Below are 23843 nucleotides of genomic sequence, written 5' to 3'. Positions count from 1 at the left end.
GTGGTTAAAGTCAATGGAGATGAGATGGTGGTCGTTTATAAGGCCGATGCCGAGGTGGCTCAGGTTCGAGCAAAGGATATCATTGAGTGCGTGAAGCGACAATCTCGAAGGGAGGCCCTCGAGGAAATTCATGCTCGGGGTTTCGACTTATCGGTTGAGATTGAGAGTTCCAAGGAGCTTAAAGCCGAAGCCAAAAATTGGCCTATCCCGATGATTGAAGATTTTGAAGATTTGGGCGAGTCCGAGGGTGGAGGAGACCCAAAGGCAATGATGCGGCCCCCGACAAAGACTAGGCCACTTAGGCTCTTTTAAGATATTTTTGTTTTTTTCTTTTTGTAATACTTTTTTGGTTGAGGCCATTTGGCCTTTGTAAAAATTTGTATCGAGGCCATTTTAGCCAGTGTAAAAATCTTTTGATATGCATATAAAGCTTTCTTCCCTTCAGCAATTTCTGAGCTTTTTTCTTTGCTTTGTCATTTATATTTGCAAAGATTAAAATGCCTTAGTAGGAAATAGTCAGGTTATGCTCGGAGGTTCGAACAAGCCTTGCCTTCAACATTATTTTGTTTTTAAGGCATCATGGGGGTTCGGCGTGACCGAAATTTTCCCCCAAATTACTTATACTTTTTTTATATTATAGTGTGCCGAGGGTAGCCTTTAGAACCGGTTAAGAATTTTTAAGGCCTTGCTCTTTTGTTACGGGTCTCGGGTGTCTCCGAGCCGTGTTAATATAGTTGATAAGCATGGATTTTAACCTATTATTTGTTCTCTTTTACTTGTGTTTTGAGTAAAAAATGCGTGAAGGTATTCCCAGAAACTAATGTAATATGCTTGCTTGCAGGGATTGTTCCGAATGAGCCAAAGGAGCCATAATCAACTCATAAAAGAGTCAAAACTTGAACAAAAACCAAGCCTGGGCCAAAAGATAAGAAACGAGGACCACGGCAGAATGTTCGCGGTCCGCGAAAGTATCAACGCGGTCGCGAACACTATTTCAAGGTCTGCAAAATGAAGAATCAGAGAGATGGATTGTTGCGTTATAACATGAACGCGGACCGCATCAGAACAGTGCGACCGCTAAAGTACCGCCGTAGCCGTGATTGGAATAATACGAACCACGGTTGCTGAGGTTTAGAGAGTTCACATTTCAAGCTAAAACAAGACGTACGGTCCGCGTTAGAATTACGCGGTCGCGATGGAAATTATGCGGCCCGAGAAACTCACCTCAACTTAGATCCATAATTGAAGAATGCAGACCGTGGTCAGAATTACGCGGCCGCAAAAGCAAGAGTGCGGCCACGGTAAGAATTACGTGGCCGCAAAACCTCCGCAGGGGTATTTTTGTCCAAAAATTTCAGCTTAGTATAAATAGATTTTTTTGACATTTTTAGGAAAAGTCATATTTTAGCTGAGCACGTGAGACGGTTGCACATTCCGTTTTTGGAAAATTTGTACTAGATTCATCTTTTAACATTAGATTTTCATCTTTTAATCTAGTAATATGAATTTCATCTTCTTTTTATCTTTGATTTCTGTTATTTTCATGAGTAGCTAAACCCATAGCTAGGGTTGTGACCCAACCCTAGTGTGGGTATTTGATGGGTATTGAATTTTAGGGCTTGAATGTGTGTGGGTTAGTGATATTTAGCCTAGTTCTTGCTAGAACTATAGAATTAGTGGTTGCAAACACTGATTCATGCCTTTATGACTTAGTCTCTACTTGAGAAAGAGGGACTAAGTCTAGGAAAGCTAGGCTAACAAGGAATTGGAGTGAACTCAAGAAATTGATAGCCCCAATTAAAGGGTTAAACCTAGAGATAGCAATTTCCGACTTGAGCTAAAATTACTTGAATTGCATGAATACCCATTTTGACTTGAGAAAGCCAAATTGGGCAAAATCACTCAAACTACCGAGAGGTATAGAGAGAGTACCCGGGTGTGATAACTATATTACGACCCCAATTAATCACACGATTTCCCTAGATTCTTGTTACCCGTTAGATATCCACCTAGGTGGAAGTCACTACCCTAGTTCCTTTAAACCCTTGAAAATCAACAACAAAAACATTGTACTTAGTTTCAAATATTGCATGCAATAGAATAGAAGTAGAAGTAAAAATCAAACCAAACATTTGTGGAAGTGTAATTAGATTCAAAACCCGCATCTAGCTTAGATATAAACCTAATTCCAATTATTAACTCCCTGTGGATTCGATCCCGACCTAGTTGGGTTAAAACTGCATCGACCATCCTCTCTACTCAATAGTAGTGTTGGCTTGGTCGTAGCCTTTTATAGTTTGGGTGTTGCCTAGTGGGATCGTTATCCCGAGTTATCCGGGCTTGCCTAATATAACAGTCCCCGAGTGGGGATGGTCGTAGCCTTTAAAATTCTGGCGTTGCCTAATAGGTCTTGTGCCCTCGAGCTCCGATTTCTCGAACCGTCCGAGTTTGTTTTTGGATGGTAGTCCCCGAATGAGAGTAATTGTTCGAACTCGAGTTAAGGTGGCCCTTGGGCTTGATACCTTTAGGGGATTGGATGTAGGAAATTCCTTGAAAAATGCAAGATAATTTTTAAAAGGATAGGATATTTATCCGCAAAGAAAAGACTTCTTTTTATTCTTGTGCATAATAGTTATACATGTGTACATGCTTTGTGCCAGGGCTCGAGCAGTTTATGCGGGCACGTTTCATTTGACCGTTTAGCCTTTACAATAAATCTTATCGATCGAGACCCTTTAATCACGAAGTTTCTTTCCTTGCTAAGGTCGATATTCGTGGGTAATGCCCCCTAGTATTAGAGGTTGATCATAGAGAGAAGCATCAGATATTGATGATGCGATCTTTGACACCGATTCATGACTGGCCTTCTATTCTAAGTTAGCACGATTCACTGTTGCCTCGTTAAAAACCTTACCGAAAAATCCATTTGGGACAAAATCAATTTAAGGTTAAAAAGAGTGCAACGCGTGCTTTCAGACCTAAAATCTGTACTGCTCCTTATTTGTTACCTGCAAACGTTAGTTCAAAAATAAGTAAAAAGAAATGAATGGGGTCGTACCTTAGCAGTAGTATCGCTTCAAGTGAATTATGTTCCAGTTATTTGGTAGTCGTTCACCGTTCATTGTCCCGAGTTTGTATGATCCTTTTCCGGTGACCTTCAGAATTTGGTACAGTACTTCCCAGTTCGGCCCAACTTTCCTTCGTTTGGGTTTTGGGTGCTCAGTGTGACCTTCCTTAGTACTAAGTCCCCGGTATTAAAGTGTCGAAGGTTGGCCCTTCGATTGTAATATCTCTCGATCCACTAGTTTTGGGCACCTAACCGGCCAAGGGCGGTTTCGCGCCTTTCATCTAATAGCTCCAGGATCGTACTCATGGCCTCGTCATTCGATTCTTTTGTTGCATATCAGAATCTGATACTTAGTTTTCCGACTTCTACTGGTTTTAGAGCTTCGGCGCCGTAAACCAATGAGAACGAGGTGGCCCCGGTACTAGACTTCGAGGTCATACGGTATGACCATAGGACTTCGGGTAGGATTTCCTTCCATTTTCCTTTGGCGTCGGCTAACCTCTTTTTGAGGTTTTGGAGTATGGTTTTGTTTGTCGATTTTGCTTGTCCGTTCTTACTAGGGTGATAAGGTGTTGATAGGATCCTTTTGATCTTACGATCTTCGAGAAATTTGGTTACTTTGCTGCCAATAAATTGTTTCCCGTTGTCACACACGATTTCGGACGACATTCCGAACCGACATATGATGTGGTCCCAAATGAAATCGATGACTTCTTTCATCCTAACCTTCTCGTATGCCTGAGCATCAACCCACTTAGAAAAATAGTCAATCATAAACAATATGAATTGAGCCTTATCGAGTGCCATGGAAGGGGGACAATGATGTCCATTCCCCACTTCATGAACGACCATGGTGACAAAATCGAATGCAGTAGCTCTCCAGGTTGATGTATCATCGGAGTGTGTCTTTGACATTCATCACATTTTCGTACGAACTCCTTTGCGTCCCTTTCCATATCTATCCAATAGTAGCCGGCTCTAAGTATTTTTTGAACTAATGATTCAGCGCTTGAATGATTTCCGCAGGTGCCTTTGTAAATTTCCCTCATAATGTATTCAGTGTTTCCTGGTCCTAGACATATTTCTAGTGGACCATCTAAAGTTCTTCTAAAAGAGGTTCCGTCTTCGAACAAGCTAAACCGGGATGCCTTTGTATGTAGGGTCCTCGATTATTTTAGATCCGAGGGTAGTTTCCCGGTCCTCAGATATTCTATATATTTATTTCTCCAGTCCCAAGTCAGGCTTGTGGAGTTTATCTCGGCGTGGCCCTCTTCCACTACTGACCTAATGAGTTGTACGACTGCCCCCAAGTTGAGCTCGTTGTCCTCGACCGATGACCCTAAGTTTGAAAGGGCATCCGCCTCGCCGTTTTAATCCCGAGGTACGTGTTGCAAAGTCCATTCCTTGAACCGATGTAATGTTACTTGCAGCTTATCCAGGTACCTTTGAATTCGTTCTTCTCTGACCTCGAATGTCCCATTAACTTGGTTCACTACGAGGAAGGAATCACACTTAGCTTCGATCAACTCCGCCCCCAAGCTTTTGGCTAGTTAGAAACCTACAATCATGGCCTCATATTTGGCCTCGTTTTTAGTCAATTTCACAGTTCTAATAGATTGTCTAACTACGTTGCATGTTGGTGGCATCAATACGATGCCAAGTTCAGACCCTTTTACGTTCGAGGCGCCGTTCGTAAATAGGGTCCCGATTCCCGAAGACATCCCTGAGTTTACCAACAACTCTCTTTCGACCTTGGGTATTAGGGCCGGTGTAAAGTCGGCCACAGAATCTGCCAAAATTTGAGATTTAGTAGCTGTCTGGGGTCGATATTCAATATCGTACCCACTGATTTCTACGCCCCATTTGGCCAAATGCCCCGAGAGCTCGGGTTTATGCATTATATTTTGCAATGGGTAAGTAGTCACAACACATATAGGATGACACTGAAAATATGGTTTCAGCTTCCTAGAGGCACTTAGCAAGTCGAGTGCCTATTTTTCTAGGTGAGGGTATCTAGTTTCGGCCTCACCTAGATTCCTGTTAACATAGTAAATTGGAATTTGCGTACCTTGCTCTTCCTGGACCAGGACTCCACTTATTGCTATCTCCGATACTGCCAAATATAGGTATAGTTGTTCGTTTGTCTTCAGAGTGTGAAGCAACGGCGAACTTGATAGATACTGTTTGAGCTCTTCCAAGGCCCATTGGCACTCTGGGGTCCATGAAAAGTTCTTCTTTTTCTTCAGTAGCGAGAAGAATCAGTGGCTCTTATCGGAGGATCTTGAGATGAATTGCCCGAGGGCAGCTATGCGCCCGGTTAACCTTTACATTGCCTTTACATTGTCCACCACTGTGATATCTTCGATCGCTTTGATCTTATTGGGGCTGATCTCGATCCTCTGGTTGGTTACTATGAACCCGAGGAATTTACTCGATCCGACTCCAAATGTACATTTTTTTGGGTTCAGCTTCAGATTGTACTTCTTCAATATGCTGAAGGTTTCCTGCAAATATTTTAAATGGTCCTCTGCTCGCAAGGACTTAACCAACATATTGTCAAGGTAAACCTCTATTGATTTTTCTATTAGTTCCCGAACATCCGGTTTACTAGGTGTTGATAAGTGGCACCAACATTTTTTAGTCCGAACGACATCACGTTCTAACAATATGTGTCGTATTTAGTGATGACTGAGGTTTTCTCCTGATCATCCGGGTTCATCCATTTTTTGTTGTACCCGAAATAGGCGTCGAGAAAACTGAGGATCTTGTTGTCGGCCGTGACCTCAATCATGCTATCGATGTTGGGAAAAGGGAAAGAGTCCTTGGGACACGCCTTATTTAAATCATTATAATATACACACATTCTTAATTTGTTCCCTTTTTAGGGAACTACTACGTTTGCTAATCAATCTGGGTATTTAACCTCCCGAATGGACCCTATTTTAAAGAGTTTAGATACCTCGTCCTTGATAAAGGCATGTTTGACCTCAGACCGGGTCTCCTCTTCTGCTTGACCGGGTGGAATTTCGGGTCCATGCTTAGCTTGTGAGTGGTTATCTCTGGTGGGATCCCTGTCATATCAAGATGGGACCAAGCAAAACAGTCTATGTTAGCTATAAGAAATTTAATGAGTTTTTTTCTGAGCTCAGGATTTAACCCCGTGCCTAGGTATACCTTTCGATCGGGTATACGCTAGATAAATATGACCTGTTCCAAGTCATCGACCGTTGACTTAGTGGCGTCAGAATTATCGGGGACAATAAAAGATCTAAGAACCCCGTAATCATCATCTTTATCAGTCCCTTGCTTATCCGGTTGGGTCGTGGCCTGTGTCGGTAATTGCTATTTAGCCTCTTACTTCGTACCCGAACTTGGTTCCTTTGACGTTGCGAATGTTGATATCGGAATCACCTCTTCGATTGCAAACATTTCCTTTGAGGTTGGTTGTTCTCCATAGATTGTTTTAATCCCTCCAGGCGTTAGGAACCTTAATACTTGGTGAAGGGTCGAGGGTACTGCCCTCATGTTTTGGATTCACGGCCTCCCGAACAGGGCGTTGTATCTCATGTCTCCTTCGATCACATAAAACTTGGCCTCCAGATGGTCCCGACGGCATTTACTGGTAATGTTATCTCCGTCTTAGTGGTTTCACATGCCATGTTGAATCCGTTCAAAACTCGGACTGCAAGCACGATTTGATCTTGTAGACCGAGCTATTCTACGACCCTCGATCGGATGATGTTGGCCGAGCTACCTGGATCAATTAACACATGCTTAACTCGAGACCTATATATTAGTACAGATATTACCAGTGCATCATTGTGGGGCTACACTATCCCTTCTATGTCCTCGTCGTTGAAAGACAAAGTTCCTTCCGGTATGTAGTATCGAGTCTATTTTTTCATTGTGATGGATACTTTGGTGCGGGTTAACATCGGCCCTTGAGGATCATCGACCCCACCGATGATCATGTTAATGACGTATTGAGGTTCTTCTTGTTCGATTTGTTTATTAGAATCTCTATTTTTGAAATGCTTTTTGGCTCGGTCGCTCAAGTGTTCTCGAAGGTGCCCGTTGTTGAATAATCGGGCTACCTCCTCCCTCAACTGTCGACAATCCTCTATTCTGTGGCCGTGAGTTCCATGATATTTGCACATATGGTTAAGATCACTTTGGGCTGGGTCGGATTGCAGAGGTCGAGGCCATTTGGTGTCCTTGATGCATCCGATAGCTGATACGATGGCAGCAACATCAACATTAAAGTTATATTTCGATAACCTTGTTGCTTCTTTAGGCCCGACAGGCCTGTCGAAACCATTCTTGCTCATGAGTCCTCGGTTGTTCTGACCTCGATCACTTCTCCTTTCACTTCGCATAGAATTCCGCGCGGATCCACTGCTTATTCGATCCCCATTGTAAGGCTGATATAGATCCCTAATTGACCTTGGTTCATGGTCGATATCTCTCTTGACTCCGTCAACGGTTCTGACGGACTAAATGGACCGCGAAAGGGGCCCGAGTTGGTCATCCTCGACTCTGATTTTTGGTTGATACCGGTTATGCACGTCGGCCCAAGTAATAGCCAAATATTCTATCAGATTTTGCTTTAACTGTTGTGAAGCCACCGAGCTCCGAACATTGAGTCCCTGGGTGAAAGCTTGAACGACCTAATCATTAACAACCAATGGTAGGTCCATCTGTTCCATTTGAAACCGGGACACGAACTCTGTGAGCATCTCATTATCCTTCTGTCTTACTTTGAAGAGGTCCGACTTCCTAGTCTCGACCTTGATGGCCCCGGCGTGTGCTTTCATGAAAGAGTCTGCAAGCATAGCAAATGAGTCAATAGAATTAAGGGGTAAGTTGTGATACCATATCATAGCTCCTTTTGACAGGGTCTCTCCGAATTTCTTCACTAGGACAGACTCAATCTCATCATCCTCTAAGTCGTTTCCTTTGATGGCACATATGTGGGAGGTAACATGCTCGTTTGGGTCGGTCATTCCATTATACTTAGGAATCTTGGGCATGCAGAATTTTTTAGGGATCGGCTTTGGAGCCGCACTCGGGGGAAAGGTTTTTGCATGAACTTCTTGGAATCCAGGCCTTTCAGTATCGACGATGCTCCCGGGATTTGGTCGACTCGGGAATTGTATGTTTCTACCTTCTTGTCATTTGCCTCGATTTTCTTTTCCCCTGATTCTATCCGTTTTGTCAGCTCCTCGAGTATTTTTATGATCTCGGAGTTAGTCCCCGACTTGTCTCCATTTGACCTCTCTGCGACTGGTTCATTCCTGCGGGCGATTTCCCTGGACAGATCGGGTTCAAATTTTCTCGGTGCACGGCTTTGGTTTTGTAACTGAGCTATCGCTGCCTGTTGAGCCTGTAAAATTTCGAAGATCATCCGTAGATTGATCCCGTCTCCTCTATTGTTTTGAGTATTCTGCGCCGTCGATCGGGCCCCACCACGGATGCTGTTATCGGGGTCGGTAGGCAGGTTTGTGTCGATAGCCATATGTGAGTTAGCGTCTAACAGATCCGCTACTGGAATTCCGGTGGGATCAACAGGTGGTACCTCGTTACCGGGCGCTATGTTGTTATTTTCACCGTGATGACCGGACTCATTGTCAATTGTTGGGATGCCAATTGTGAGTTTGACATTTTGAGCTTTAACCTGAAATCAGAGGCACTTCAAAGAACAAGTATAAAGTAGTGTATATTATGAAAAGTTTGTATCAAATAACCACTATTATCCTTAGCCTCACGGTGAGCGTCAAACTGTTTACCCTAAAAATTGGATAACAATTGAAATTGTAAGTGGTTTTAAGGATACATGAATTAATTTGACACAAAGCGATAAATTAAATTGCAATTAAATTGAGCGATGATAAAGTAAATTCAAACCGTATAACTTGAACAGTTATAGCCTTGTAAAGTAAGTCTCACTTGAACTGGATGCAATTCAAACGATATCGAGACACAGAAGAACAATAGCTTACAGAAAGAAAATAGTATTATATTGCTTTGGGATGCGTGTTACAATGTCCTTTACAAGTAATCAGACCCTCTTTATATAGTAAGGAAGATCTTTATTAGGTACAACTCAATAAAAGGTAAAAGATCTCCTGATTTGCTGATTTGTCTGTTCCTTATCGATACGTGCCGAGATTCCCGCTGTAATATCCGACCGTTCCTGAATACTTCGGCCTTCTGTTATTTCGGTCTTCTGTTGGTTATACTGGCAATGTTTCCTTGAGCTCATTCAGGGTCAGGGTCGATTCAGGGATCATGGACTCGATGTTCTGGAGGACGACATTCTGACCTCGTGTTCTGGTTCGATGAGACTCGAGGTCGATATTCAATTCCTTATATTCCAAGCCCGATCTGTCATGTAGTGGATGGGCCCGATTTCGATAGTATACAATCTATACATAGAATTTCAATCTTGATGCAATATTAATAGAATACATAAAAGTTATTGCCATGCCACACCTACAAGCAGAATCTCAAATTAGCGAAAGTCATTAATCGTGCATTTATAATGTGAAATAAATTGATGCTTAATTTTCATGTCAAACGTTCTAGTTCTAGTCTAGTGAATCGATGTGCACTGGAGAAACGATTTGCTCTCATCCACGTGTCGCCTTTTACATCACCCACCTTTCACTCTCTCCACACACAACCGCCGGCATGACTTACAACTCACACATTTCCTTTCAATAAAATTTAAAACTGCCCCCTCCCGCAACTCTTTTTTGACTTCCCCCTCCCCCCCTCCAAAAAGGCGTTCTCTTTCCTCTTCCCCTGCCACGTCAGCATTTCTTGTCGCTCATTTCCTTTCCGTTCAGTTATTGTAATTTTTGTTTGTTACGGGAGGAAAAAAAAGTTATATGGAGTATATATTTATTTATGCAAGTATAAAAGTGTAATTTTGAAATACTAGTATGATATGCTAAATGCATCCATTTTGCTGTGTTAACAACAACTATCGCGAATCCTCACCGTTACCAATGCCTCCGCCTCCGCCGCCGGTGGCGGAATCTACTAGTAGATCGGCTGACTTACTGAACCGGTCCTCTAGCGTGAATAATTACAATTACAATCATAATAATAATTGGAGCGCAAATAACTCGAATCATCATCATCGTCATCGGAGTTTGACGGAGTCATCATCGTCGCCAACGGCCGCGATTTTCACATCTCTATCACGGCCACCGTCGATGAGAGAGGCGATTCAGTTGACGTGCGCAGCCGCTTCCGCCGGCGATCAATTGAAGATCAACGACATCGTCGGGAACGGTATATCGGGAATTTTACACAAGTGGGTGAACTACGGCAAAGGATGGAGGCCTCGGTGGTTCGTGTTGCAGGATGGAGTTTTATCTTATTACAAGATCCATGGGCCGGATAGGATCGTTGTGAACTCGGAGACTGAGAAAGGATCCAAAGTAATTGGCGAAGAATCCCTTCGGAGAATCTCGAGGACGCGGCCGAATAAGATTACTAATGCTTCTACTTCTCAGGCTCGCCGGAAGCCCGTTGGTGAAGTTCATCTCAAGGTTATACTTTTACTACTTATATATTTCAGTTACTGGTTTTTTCCCATGTTAATGAATTGTTTCAAAGTGCTTTGTGGAATTCCGATTTTATCGGATGTCCCTAGTGGAATTGAAGTTTAGTTGTTACATGCGGAGGTTTCTGGAAAGAAGGAAATTACAGAAGTGCTTTTTTCACTGTAATTAAATATGCTTTTTAATTACATGATCATCTTTTATGAGTTTGTTGAAGAAATTAGATAGGTTAGAAAAGCTCAGGGAGGGCACTGCTCCTCCCTTAAGCTTGTGCTTCGGGGTACGCAAGGCATGGCCTCATTACTCAAGAGTTCTATCTTGAATGAGTGGTACTAAGCAATAAATAAATTGGCGAAGAGATATATAATTGTTAAGGAAAACATTATGAAAGAACTTGTAATTTTTTCTTACATTATAGATATATTTTTATTTTTTACTTCAAAGTGCCTTTTCTTAAACGAAAGCTTATGCTTTAACTGTGCTTTGTGATTAAAGCGCCAATAGACCCGGAGTGCTTTTTAAATTCTTCACCTTTGACCACACTAGTGGGGGTGGGAGGAGGAGGCAGGACTACTCCTTTGAAGAAATTTTTTAAAATTTTCAGCACTTTGAAGGATAAAATCTGGATTGTTAAAAGTAACCTCTCACATCCTTAAAAAAACACTCTTCCCCTAAACTCTACCCCTTATTCCCTTGTACATGGTGTTCATTTTGCTTAGTCTTATGGTGGTGATATTTTCTTTTCTTTTGGTGAATTAGTTCTTTGCTGAATTGTTCTAGATGTGCCGCTTTCTCTGAACTGCTAACCTCTTTATTGTGATTACATATCTATTTAACAATTGAGTAGTCTTTGCTAGGTCTCATCCATCCGCGAGAGTAGATCAGATGACAGGAGGTTTTCGATTTTCACTGGAACAAAGAGGCTGCACCTGAGGGCTGAGACTAGAGAGGACAGAATAGCATGGGTGGAAGCATTGCAGGCTGTGAAGGACATGTTTCCCAGATTGTCCAACAGTGAGTTAATGGCTCCAGTGGACAATGTAGCTGTCTCAACAGATAAGTTGAGGCAACGGTTGTTGAAGGAGGGTGTGAGTGAGGCTGCTATTCAGGACAGCGAGCAGATTATGAGAAATGAGTTTGCATCTTTGCAGAATCAACTGATGGTACTTAAGCAGAAGCACTGGCTGCTCATGGACACCTTGAGACAGTTAGAGGTACCTAGCATGACTTGTGGAAAGCAACAGTATTCTTTTTCAGTTGCTTATGTGATCCTGAATGTGAAACCGCTTTAGAATCTTCTCAATTGATTGCTCTTTAGGTTGGTGGCTCGTGTCTAACTTACTATTATTCTTGAGATTTTTCAGGAATACCGTGGTAGTACTTATTTTGTTTGTTATGTTTCGAGTCTTGGATATTTGTATGAATCATATTGATTTTTCTATTTTCAATGATAAAGTGGCACATATGTTGCTCATTTGCATTTAGTGGCAGCTTTAAAAACAAAGAATCTGGGAAGCAAAATTGGACCTATTTCTCTTTATGTCACCAGATGAATGAGATTTTCATGCTTGTGATGAAGTGACTAGTTTGTGGCTATGTGCCTCCTTTCTTGTTCATGATTGAGTTTGTGATTTGTTTCCTAAAGAAATGAAGATACTGTGTGTCATTTGTTTCTTATTGGTTCCTTCACCTAGAAAAGCCTGATTTACTGTTTTCTCTTTTTAAGACTTCTCAAGGACTCAAGCTTATCACACGTCTCCTATGTATGGAGTCTTTATTACTGTTATTGAGTAGAGGCACCAAAAGGGCAACCGGTACACTAAGCTTTCTCTATACGCGTGGTCCGAGGGATGCCATACCACAATGGATGTACTGTACGCAACATTCCCTTGCACTTCTGCTGGAAGTTGCTTTTATGGCTTGATCGGGTTCTCACTTGGGCATGTGGAGGTGGAGGCAACTCTTATGTTGCTTCAAGGCTTCTCTTCTGGTATAGGTACCAACAACAATAACAGCACTTCAATCCCAAGCAAGTTGGGCTTGAATATCTATTTCTCACTGTTTATATCGCTCCATTTGGTCCCATATCACACCGATATCAAAAAAATTAGTTTCTCTAACACTAGAAGTTCTCTATATTTACTGTTGACACATAAATCTCTCTTTGGAAAAACTAAAAGGTTCCTACTGAACATTGGATTGGAGTAGAGACATCATGAAATTAAAAAAAGAAAAAGTTTCAAAAAGATCAAATGGATCTGACTTAGAGGCTAATAGCTGGAGCCATGGAAACATTCCCTTCCAATACATGGTAAGGCTGTGTATAGAAGGTGAATGTATAGTGATATGCACTGTTGATGCGATGGACATAACATGTGTAGATGTTTCATTAGATACCAAGCCATTTTGCTTGCGGCATTACGTGGATGTGCAGTTTGGCCTTATTAGCTAGTGTCCTTCATTGGCTTAAAGGAGCTGAATTGAAGAGGATCTCTGATGATGGAGAGAAGGGGAAGGAGGAGGAAGAAGAATGGGAAGTGACGAAACTTACATGCAGAGCACAGCTGCTTGGACCTGGGGAAGAGAGAGAGAAACAATTGATGCGTCTTGTCTTAGGAAGGAGAAAGAGAGTATGACAATCGAAGTGGACGGCCCTTCAGTTCTTAGAAGTGCAGAATTCTGATTGTTTTATGAATTGGAAACTTTATTAACTTGCATAAGGAAGGAGAAAAATAACAGAGTTTTGATGCCTAACGTGATCATATTTCCAACTGTGTCCTCTTTCCTTATTTTGTCATTTATCGACCCTATCTTCTCTTTTTTTTTTCCTTCTTTCTGTTGTCTTCCCATTTGCGGTGAAATGTCTTGCTTTTGGATATGCTCCCTCGATGCCATATCATTTGTCTTAGTTAAATGGGCACAATTTTTTGGAGTAATATTTGAAATTATAGTCGTTAAGAGAGATGGGGATCCAAAGCTAAAGGATAAAGGTTAAGTTTCAGTATATGAATTTTTTGAAGATTAAGGAGACGCTATAAATAGTAACACTCTTTTAGTCTTTAATTATCTAACTTTAATTTACCAAGAAAGATAATTAACACTATCAATTAAAAGTCTTGATGGGCATACCAATTTTTTTTTATGGTTTCGAACAGAGCTGACAATAGATAAGTTGCATTGTATTTCAATATTGGTTGAGCAACATGTCTTAAAATACTAAATTAAAAAAATAAAATAATATTAATGTCTACATCTAGAGTAGGAGCCTCATCGTTTACCTACTGGATTTATTCTGTAATCGTAATGTGAAATACTAAATGAAGAAGCTAGATGAGACATCTATACCTCATTTCAGGGCTTGGGTTTCATTCAATCAAAGAGTTGGAAACTTTTGGTTTTTAACAAGTTCATTTCCCCCTCCCCCAGAGAAAAAGTATGATAAGATTTTTTCATGTTTTATCATTTCGAAGAAAAATTTCAGAACATAAAAGTGAAACATAATCAGAAATTAGTAACCGAAGTGGCACTTAGTTCAGTTACCCATTTTTTCTGAAGGGATGACAAGTATATCTGAATTTAAAAAATTGGAGGAAAATACGAACTTGCTCAGTATTAGACACTTGTTCTGCAAACGTCCTATTAGTTCTGTCATTGGACGGGTGTGCAGTTGGATATATGCACTTTAAGGTTGATGCCGGTATTTCTAAAGTTTTTTTTTTACTTACTATGTCTACCTGCACTTATATGTCTTTTAGACTTCCTCTCATATGGTTTTGATGTTATGGGCATGTTAATGGTCAGTAAACTTATTTGAATAAACGATAGCGATTCTACATTAGGGATTCTGTTATATGCAATATCTGGAATTAGATACAATGACGTGCTACGTAGTTGGGATGTCCATTCAAATGTTTGATCTGTTCTTGATGTTGGTGCAAACTTCATAAATAAGGAATAAATAAAGAGGTGTAGCTTGCAGACTACTACTATGGTTTTTTGTTCTTCCCAAAGACAAGAAGTCTTTCTTTTTCTATTGTTCTTTCATTGTCTTCTCGGACAGACTTGATTTTGCAATTTTAGACCAACACCTTACACCCACCCCTCCTGCAGGTTGCTGGTCTTGTCGCTGGATATTTGTTGAGCGAAGTAGTTAAAACTCATTGCCCACTTAGCTTTCCAGATTTAGTTCTGACCTTCGTGGTTTTGATTATTATATTATATCTGACATTGGAGATATTAACCCAAAACTCTTGAGTTTTCAGGCTTTAATATTGACCTCCATTTCTCTTGTGACAAGCACCATAGAACTTATAGAAGCACCCATGGATGGGATAGCCTTGATACTGTTATTCTGAGCTAGAAAGAAGGGAGATATGTGCTAATGCCCGATAAGTGCCAAATATTTACAGTTGTCTTTTTTATCTTCTAGTTATTTCTGATTCAATAGGATCGATCCACACTGGAGAAAGGTTGTTTTCTATTTTGATGTGGTGTAGGGTTTGTGGTGGTACCACGTATCAGTATTATCAAAGGCGAAAAGCGCAAAAAAGCTCTAAGGTCCGTTGGGGCTTTAAGCGCAAAGTGCAAATAAAGCGTGGGCTTTAATGAAAAAAGGCGCAACGGGAGAAAAGTAAAAATATGCATGTGGTCCAAGACTAATAATCATTATAAGCATGAATAACAATTAGATGGACAAAGAAATTGAAAAAAAATTCACGATAAAGTGAAATATCAATTGTTTAAGGTCGCCATTTCAGGATTACACTCATTGGGAAGGAAAAATATGCCTTAGAGCTTTGATGCGACACTAAAGCGCCCACAAAGCGACACGAAGCGCTCAACGTGTTTTGAGCCTCGCTTCAGGGCTTAAGTGCGCCTTTGACAACACTGCCACGTATTTGGTCTAGATAATTCAGTCACAGTGTTGCTTTTCTGTGAACATTCTCTTTCTCTTCCATTTAACATGTGTCAATATGACTTCACTATATGTAAGATGATTTGCTTCAGCAATTCATCAATTGAAAGATGACAATAACCACTTTACTTGATCAAAAAGAAAAAAGAAAGAAAGATGACAATGACATTATTGGCCACCAGAAAGGCTCTGTATGCTTATGATTTTGTGCGACCAGATCTGTTGGAATTCTCCTTCTCTTTGCCGTTTGTGATAAAGTATTGGATCTTTGTTTTGCAGACAGAAAAGGTCGATTTAGAGAATACTGTGGTTGATGAGAGTCAAAGACAGTGGAAAGATGTCGGGCCATCTACTAGATTAAGGCAGGATAAATACAGTGGTATGACTCGATTTGTTTTTGTCTTCGTTTTACTTTGGTACATATTGTTCCAAATTGTTGCCATTGGTAAAACTGAATCAAGATTGTCATATTTTTGTTTCGTCTTAAGATTCCCTATTTTTCAATATTCCATAAAGTGCTACTCCATTTGTTTTCCATTTTATATGACACTCTCTCCTGCTAGTCTGCTCCAAAAGAACAGCAAATTCCTATATTTGGAAACTAATCAACTTCAAATTTTCCATTTTACCGTTAATGACACGCTCTTATCGACATGGAAATGACATGACACGTTTAAGAGCACAAGTTTTAAGTGAACTTTTGGTATGTGTCAAAAGTCTTTTCTTTCTTATACTTTGTGCCTAGTCAAACACCGCCATATAAAATGATACATGGAGAGTCTAATTTTTTTTTGAAGGGTTTCACATCCGATGTGATTTGGTTTGACTTTCTGCAGATCAAGAGGATCACTGTGGTGTGTTCAGCATGGATACATTTTGTGTTCACCATCTTTATCCTTAACTTTTAATCCTCTTGGATGTTTGTTCCAGAAGCAAGTGCAAGTGAATCGGAGGATGACAATGAAAGAGTTGATGCTGCTGAGGAAGATACTGATGATGAAGAGAATGCCTTTTTTGACACTAGGGATTTTCTTTCATCAAGTTCTTTTAAAAGCAGTGGTTCTGATTTTCGAACATCATCTTTCTCTTCAGACGAGGATGATCTGTATGCATATGCATCTGATGAAAGTGTTGACCCTGTTATTAGATCAGTTGGAACCAAGTTTCCTCATGTCAAGCGTCGTAAGAAATTGCCTAATCCCATTGAGAAAGAGAAAGGAGTCAGTCTGTGGTCGATGATTAAAGACAACATCGGGAAGGATCTCACAAAAGTGTGCCTCCCTGTGTACTTCAATGAACCACTTTCTTCCTTGCAAAAATCGTTTGAAGACTTGGAGTACTCATACCTTCTTGATCGGGCTTCAGAATGGGGAAGAAGGGTAAGCAAATAAGTTCTCTTCACCATTTGGATAGTTTTATTAGAATTATTTGGACACAGTAATTTGTCCTGTATTAGTAAAAGTAATGCATCTTCATCGTGTTAAGATTATTTGGGGATTTTTCTGATGCACAGGATAATCAAGATGTGGTTCCTTTATTACTTTTTACCTTTCCCCATAAATTAGCTGAACTAAACCCAAAGAAGGATAATAGCATAGATATTGTATATATTTTTGAATTCTCGTTTGCTAAATGCTTGAAATGATTTTTGGCCACGATCTTCTCTCCATGTTGTATGATTTGCGTGCCAAATTTTTTGTGCCAAATTTTTGTGCCGTCTGTACTGATGGTTTTTGTCACTGGTATTGCTTTGAAGTTTGAAGATACTTTAAATTAATTTCCCACACCTGCAAGAAAGGAGGAAATAAATCATGGGATTAAGTCAAGAGGGGGAGGAGAAGATTCCCTTGGCCCTCTGTATTCTGGTGCTGCATGTATATGAACCCATAACAATTTTGTATAGCTTCATATGTTCTTGTTTGCAACTTCTTTGGTATTATTATTATGTGTACTAAGCTCTGCAATTGCAGTTGAATTCTAGAACTCCTATAGTTCAAGCCTGGTATAACCACTGGTGCGTACCTATCTAATTTATATTCTGTTTCACATTTGTCATCTATTTGATTTTTCTGTACTCAAAGTGATTGATGGCAAATGACTTTTCTCTCCCCCAAATCACTGGATCTTCTCTTTCTCAATCAGCCTGAATATCTTAGCCTTTTACTTCTGCAAGTATTCAGAAAATATATTATTTTCGCTTCTTATAATAGAACAGAAAGGTGATAGAAGATTCATAAAAACGATTCAACTTTGTTTGGATTGAAGTGTATTTGATTGATTGATATATATTTAATCTGCTAAGAACCCGTTTCTTCATGTAGTTGAAACAATGAATATAATGTGGCTCTACCTTAGCTTAGGAATAATCTATTCGAACTTCATCTCTCATTGTCCATAGAAGTAGCTGATTTTGCATTTATCTTATGGGGATGACTGCAAATGTATTCTTTGAAAAGCTTAATGGTAATTTTTCCACCTTGCCGCCCGGATCTTCACGATATGCCATTTCCTCCCTCTCTTTTACGGGGCGCCCTGTCTGTTGCTTTTTTTCCATGGATGAACTAAGTGTACTTTTCGTTTCTGCAAAAGCAAGTATGATCATTACATGGTCACTGGCATGACACATTGGTATCTTCTTGAACTCCCTTCACTCATAGGTGAGCTTACAGACTTTTGCTTTCTTTCCTGGTCTGTTGGCATATGTCTCTGCAGCAACTGAGGTTATGTTTTTATTGGTGTGTTCACACAGCTGTCATGCCATCTGACCTCTGAATTGATGCTTATAATTAAGTCGCTCACTTTCAGTTGTGATGTCTCTGCAGCAAGTACGGTTATGTTTTTATTGGTGTGGTCATACAGCTGTCGTGCCATCTCAACTCTGAATTGATGCTTATAATTAAGTCGCTCACTTTCAGTTGTTTTTTCTGGCAAGACTAATGGTCATCACTTCTTTTCGTCTTTCTTCTTATTCACCATTATGTACAAACTTTAACCTGTTTTCAGGGGTCATTGTCCTCATCCTAATACCTGTAATATGAGGTTGTGCTGTCTACGTTCATTGTAATTGGTAAATGTTAAAATAAAGGAAAAGATTCTTCATCATTTTGAGTGCTTTTCCTTCATCAGAAACTTTCTAGTGCTTTTCCATCTTAGTTGACATTTATTCACATAAGCATTATGTGTTAGCCATTTTGCACTATCTGTGCAAGGTTCTGATTTCAATCTTATGTTATTGATAGGGTGACAGCCTGATGAGGATTCTCAATGTAGCAGCATTTGCCGTATCTGCATATGCCTCTACTGAAGGACGGATTTGCAAACCATTCAATCCGTTGTTAGGGGAGACTTATGAGGCTGACTATCCAGATAAAGGCCTCCGGTTTTTTTCAGAGAAGGTGTCATTTTGTTTATGTAATCAGTTATCAGTCTCTAATAATTTTTCTCTCTTCACGGTGTTCTTCTTTAGTTTCTGATTATGGCGGAGACATACAGACAATGGCCATTACGAGCTTCCAACCTATCATGAAATTGATGTTTATGGAATCACTGTGTTTCTATTTATGCTTTTCATTTTTCCCGTCTTCGCATTCTTTTGATTTCCTGAAGCAACTGTATTCGTGGAGGTTCTTTGTGGTAATTAAGAAGTAATTTTTGTCAGTCTCTGTTGAGAGGGCTTGAGGAGGAAGTTTGGGAGATTGGTGGAGTTAAATGTGCGTTACTTCCCCAGTGGCTCTTCTTTTTTTGGGTGACATTTTTTTTAACGCCTCCCTATTTTGCTCCCTATTTTTCTCCCTTGGTGACTCGAACCCACAACCTCAAGGTTGGAGGTGAAGGATGCTTACCACTTGAGCAATCCTCTCTTGTCGGGTGACAATTAATTGCAAGCAAGAGTCTGTCCCTTGAAATGTTTTCAAGGCTGCTAGAGAGCATGTCGCTGATGTCTGATATATTCTCTCCTTGTATAGGTAAGTCATCATCCCATGATAATAGCATGCCATTGTGAGGGCACAGGATGGAAATTCTGGGGAGATAGTATTTTAAAGAGCAAATTTTGGGGTCGCTCAATTCAGCTGGATCCTGTTGGTATATTGACTCTTGAATTTGATGATGGAGAAATCTTCCAATGGAGCAAGGTATTTGCATGTGGACACTTGGATATTTATCCTTTATTTAATCATTACATAATGATTAAATTTTGTTATATGTCAAGCTCATCTATAACATGGGAATAATCTGTAATAGGTAACTACATCGATATACAATCTGATTTTGGGAAAGCTGTATTGTGATCACTATGGAACAATGCGCATACAAGGAAGTCATAACTACTCTTGTAAGCTGAAATTCAAGGAGCAGTCAATTATAGACCGGAATCCCCACCAGGTTCTTTCCATTCTCAGCATCCTGCATGAAAATGCAAGAAACCTCATCTTTTGATGCTTCCACTCTCTGAAGTTTAGCATTAGACTATTATGAGAACAGAATTGTAATAATCCGAACATGCTGTGGATGTATCTTTATGGAAATTTTTCCCTAGCTTGAGGTTATTGTGAACTAGGCTATGCCGCAACAAAGATTAGAGTAAAAGCAACATTTGTCTAGGGTGCAATTCATGTGTGCTCAGAGAGTTGAACTGATAAAAAGGTGGTTCATTCAGATTTCCTGCTTTGTTTTTTGGTGCAAAAGATTCCTTGTAAAATTCCTTAGGTAATTAAACCCTGTGCTCTTTGAATTGTTAACATTTCATAGAAGAAAGGTCTAGCACAAAGATGCTACGATGTTAGCTGATTTAGTAAATTAAATCGGTAGGAGAAAACTGAAAGCGATTCGTGTTTAAATGCACAAATTATTTTTTCAAAGCTCTAAAAGCTGGAAGTAATCAATATGCTGTTCACCCGCAGAAGGAGGAGAGGAGAAAAATGAGACACCTATGCTAAATGATTCTTCTGTGGCCTGCAAGTCATACTTAAAGGAACTGTAGACAAAGTACTAGGATCCCAGTTGTGCCTCACTGTATCTTTGATGTCTGAAGGGGTTTCTTTGGTAGTTTCTTGAGTTGGCAAATTCTGTGTAATTGGCACGAGGGATGTTATCCCTTTTTTTTTTCTTCTGGAGAAATTGTTTATTGTATAAGTTGGACTGATTTAGCTTCAGACTGAGCATGTTGCTTCTAAATTTTCTATTTGCAGGTACAGGGAATAGTCCAAGACAGGAGTGGGAAGACAGTAGCTACACTATTCGGGAAGTGGGATGAGAGCATGCACTATGTGAATGGAGATTGTTCCATAGGAAAAGGATTTGATTCTGTCTCTGAGGCTCATTTGCTGTGGAAGCGGAGCAAACCTCCCAAAAATCCTACTAGATATAACCTGACACGCTTTGCAATTACAATGAATGAGCTCATCCCCGGACTGAAGGTAGGATATAGATTTGTTTTCTTTGAACAATCGCCTTCTTGGGCAGCTAATTTGTTGGCACTGATTGTTACTGATGGATCTGAAAGCCCTCTTTAGTACCTATTTTGTTAATCCAAGTTTAGGTTTTGTTTCTAGGCTGCCTGCTGAAATTTCATCCTTAACCCCCATTGAGCTTCATTGCAATGTACTAGGAAGTTTTCAGGCTTTAATTTAGATAGTTGTGCTGTTAGATTTGTGGCCATAGTAAAGCAGTAGTGATATAAAATTGTGTGTAATCATCTGCACACGTCATCTGCTCTTACCTTAGTAGATAACTTTAACTCTCCACATTCGTTCCGTTCCTGGATGACCTTGGTTTTAATATCATTTTATTTATAGGACCAGCTGCCACCAACAGATTCTAGACTTAGACCTGATCAAAGGTGCTTGGAGAATGGGGAGTATGACAGGGCCAATTCAGAAAAGTTGCGACTTGAGGAACGGCAGCGACAGGTAACTTTAACAGCCAATACTCTTTTGTTCAAAGGTGAAATTCATGAGCCGACTAGGAAATGAGAGGAAATTCTTTTTTCCTTGTTTGTTCATTTACTTTTGAGAAGAGAACTGTATTGCAGTTTGTTTCCAGTTTCCTGCCTTGTGCCCATTATTGCTTCAGATTTCTACCCACTGCATTCTTAACTAATTTTCTAAGAACTCTGAACAAATCCGGCCTCTTTTATTGATAGATGTTAAGTAGATGATTTGCGTTTTTTAGCTTAAAACTTCCGTTTAATCCTGAAAAAAGTGCATATTCTAGTTGTTGGTTCTAAAAATGTAATAGAATGCGTAAACTAGCATTTGTTGTGTGTCTAGATGAGCAAGTCAAGTTATTGTTACTTATTTGCAGGCTCGGAAAATGCAAGAGAGGGGTTGGAAGCCGCGGTGGTTTGCAAAAGACAAAGGGGGTGATAGTTACAGCTACATTGGTGGTTATTGGGAAGCAAGGGAAAAGGGCAAGTGGGAGGCATGTCCTGATATTTTTGGTCATATCCCGTCTGATCAGATGTAAAGAATGAGCGAGCTCTAGCCATTTCCGGCTTATTATTTCTTTTCTTCCAAATATTTTACATCTCATTATACAGTAGTGGAAAAGTTTAATGGAGCTGCAAATTGTCCATGACATACTTGTAAAGTACTTTGAATGCCTTCACGTAATAAAGGTTTTATTCTTTTTCTTTTTTCTTTTGCCTCTTCCATTGTCGATTTTCTTTCACATTAATGTTCTTTACATAGAAAAATAAGCTGGCTCACAACACAAATCACGATATTAACTTAACAGATTCTGTACATCCGTGCAACACTGGAACCCCATAGCTAAGTCTACACTAGCTGAATTAGGTCCGTAAAAGTAAATATGTCATCAAATCTCTGAGTAAAAGATCTTGGGGATGCCTTGAAAAGGTTGGGATAGTAGCTTACCTAACTATTCAATACAAACTTATGAGTTAACAATCAAACTTTGAAGTAATAGAGCTTACTCTTAGGGACTCTACAAGGACGATAAAGAAGAAACAGGTTCACTTGATATTCATTAGTCATTACCAACCAAAAGCAAAAGCCTACAGAAACGGGGAAAAAAAACTTAAATGGGTGTTGGAAAAACAAGGAATTTATATCAAATCCAAAAGGCCACAAATGATATTTATTAATGTATCGTTACTAACGTGAGAAGAATGAAAGAAACTAGGTGCTTTCCATAATCGTAAAATCAGGGATTTGCTTTGAACTCATACATACTACTACATATGACAACTAGCAGCACAGAGAGGTTCATTAATGTATACCCTTATGACATTGAGGTAAAACTAGAAGGGTTTGCAGTGATAGTTTAGTCTGAGTCTTTTTTAAGTTAATGAAATCACAGCTAAAATGGAGGACTATTATAAGTAGGAGAATATCTAGCAAAATCTAATGCAAATTCTATTTAGAACCCAGGGGTGTCAATCGTTCAGTTCGACCGGTCACTTTATAAAATTTGTACCATAAGTACTAATTTTTCTGTTACTAAAATTAGAAAACTTTTCGTAAACGTTCCAATTCCGTATCGGTACGGCACAATTAAGTTTTGGTATTTATTTAAATGTAATGTAATTAAGAGTCCCTCATAGAAGTTAGGACGCGATGATGCATGTAGTTTTATAGGACTTCGGCAAAATTCTATGGACGATGAATCAAGAAAATATGAAAGATAGCTAAAATAGGGATTCATCCCACTATTAATCTACAACAATGTAAAAAAAAAAACAAAGATAAGAGAAATCTAAATCATATAAGAGAAAAAATATTCAATATTTTGTGGCTTGCTACTCAAGCTTATTGGAATACTGAGTTAATTTAGTTTTAGTAGGAGTAGCAAAATAGATTTGTGAGTTGAGACTTTAGGTTTTAATTACTTGTTGGTTTGTAACATTTTTCATAATTCCAAGGTCCAAGGAAAAAGATTTAATGCTTTAATATTTTTAAATGTAATATATATAATATATTTATCTTATATAAATTTATTCTATCAAGCGTTGGTATTTTTCGATTTATTTGATAAATTAAAAAATTATCCTAACTATCGGTATAGCTATAGATTAATATAAAAACACATATTTTTATAAAAAGAAACCTAATATTAGGTTCGGCACGGTCTGATCGGTTTAGTCCGTCTTTAAAGATTGATTGACACCCACTAAACCCATGTGAGGCCAATAACTTTAAGCGAATAATTAAGAAGATAAACATGACGACTCCTAAAAAGCTTCAATATAATTATAGGATACAGAACCAATTATGAAGCATAAATAATGATATACTCCATTTATTCTAAGATTTTCAATAAAAGACTATCT

General features: G+C 39.5%; 1 protein-coding gene across 4 annotated transcripts; it reads left to right on the top strand.

The window, feature by feature from the left end:
• The first annotated feature begins 9641 nt into the window (after positions 1–9641).
• LOC107787842 (oxysterol-binding protein-related protein 1C-like) lies at positions 9642–22191 on the top strand. 4 transcript variants are annotated; one of them, XM_016609449.2, is made up of 10 exons: positions 9642–10626; positions 11496–11852; positions 15833–15932; positions 16484–16932; positions 18793–18948; positions 19519–19686; positions 19796–19936; positions 20743–20970; positions 21355–21462; positions 21857–22191. In XM_016609449.2, exons 1-10 carry the CDS (start codon positions 10024–10026, stop codon positions 22016–22018), a joined length of 2472 nt encoding a protein of 823 aa, XP_016464935.1. In that variant the 5' UTR covers positions 9642–10023; the 3' UTR covers positions 22019–22191. The 4 variants fall into 4 exon arrangements, with proteins under 4 accessions (XP_016464935.1, XP_016464933.1, XP_075088963.1 ...); XM_016609447.2 differs by having other exon boundaries at positions 21349–21462; XM_075232862.1 differs by having other exon boundaries at positions 9789–10626; positions 16487–16932.
• The last annotated feature ends 1652 nt before the right edge of the window (positions 22192–23843 follow it).

This window comes from Nicotiana tabacum, chromosome 16, assembly GCF_000715075.1.
Source record: "Nicotiana tabacum cultivar K326 chromosome 16, ASM71507v2, whole genome shotgun sequence".
Classification (NCBI taxonomy): domain Eukaryota; kingdom Viridiplantae; phylum Streptophyta; class Magnoliopsida; order Solanales; family Solanaceae; genus Nicotiana; species Nicotiana tabacum.
The sequence above is the reverse complement of the archived record's forward strand: the minus strand, read 5'-3'. Positions and strand labels throughout refer to the sequence as shown.

Coding starts and splice junctions, on each gene's coding strand:
- LOC107787842 (XM_016609447.2), top strand. CDS start 10,024: ATGCATCCATTTTGCTGTGTTAACAACAACTATCGCGAATCCTCACCG. Junction 15,933..16,483: donor AAGGCAGGATAAATACAGTG/GTATGACTCGAT, acceptor TGTTTGTTCCAG/AAGCAAGTGCAAGTGAATCG. Junction 16,933..18,792: donor CTTCAGAATGGGGAAGAAGG/GTAAGCAAATAA, acceptor TGTTATTGATAG/GGTGACAGCCTGATGAGGAT.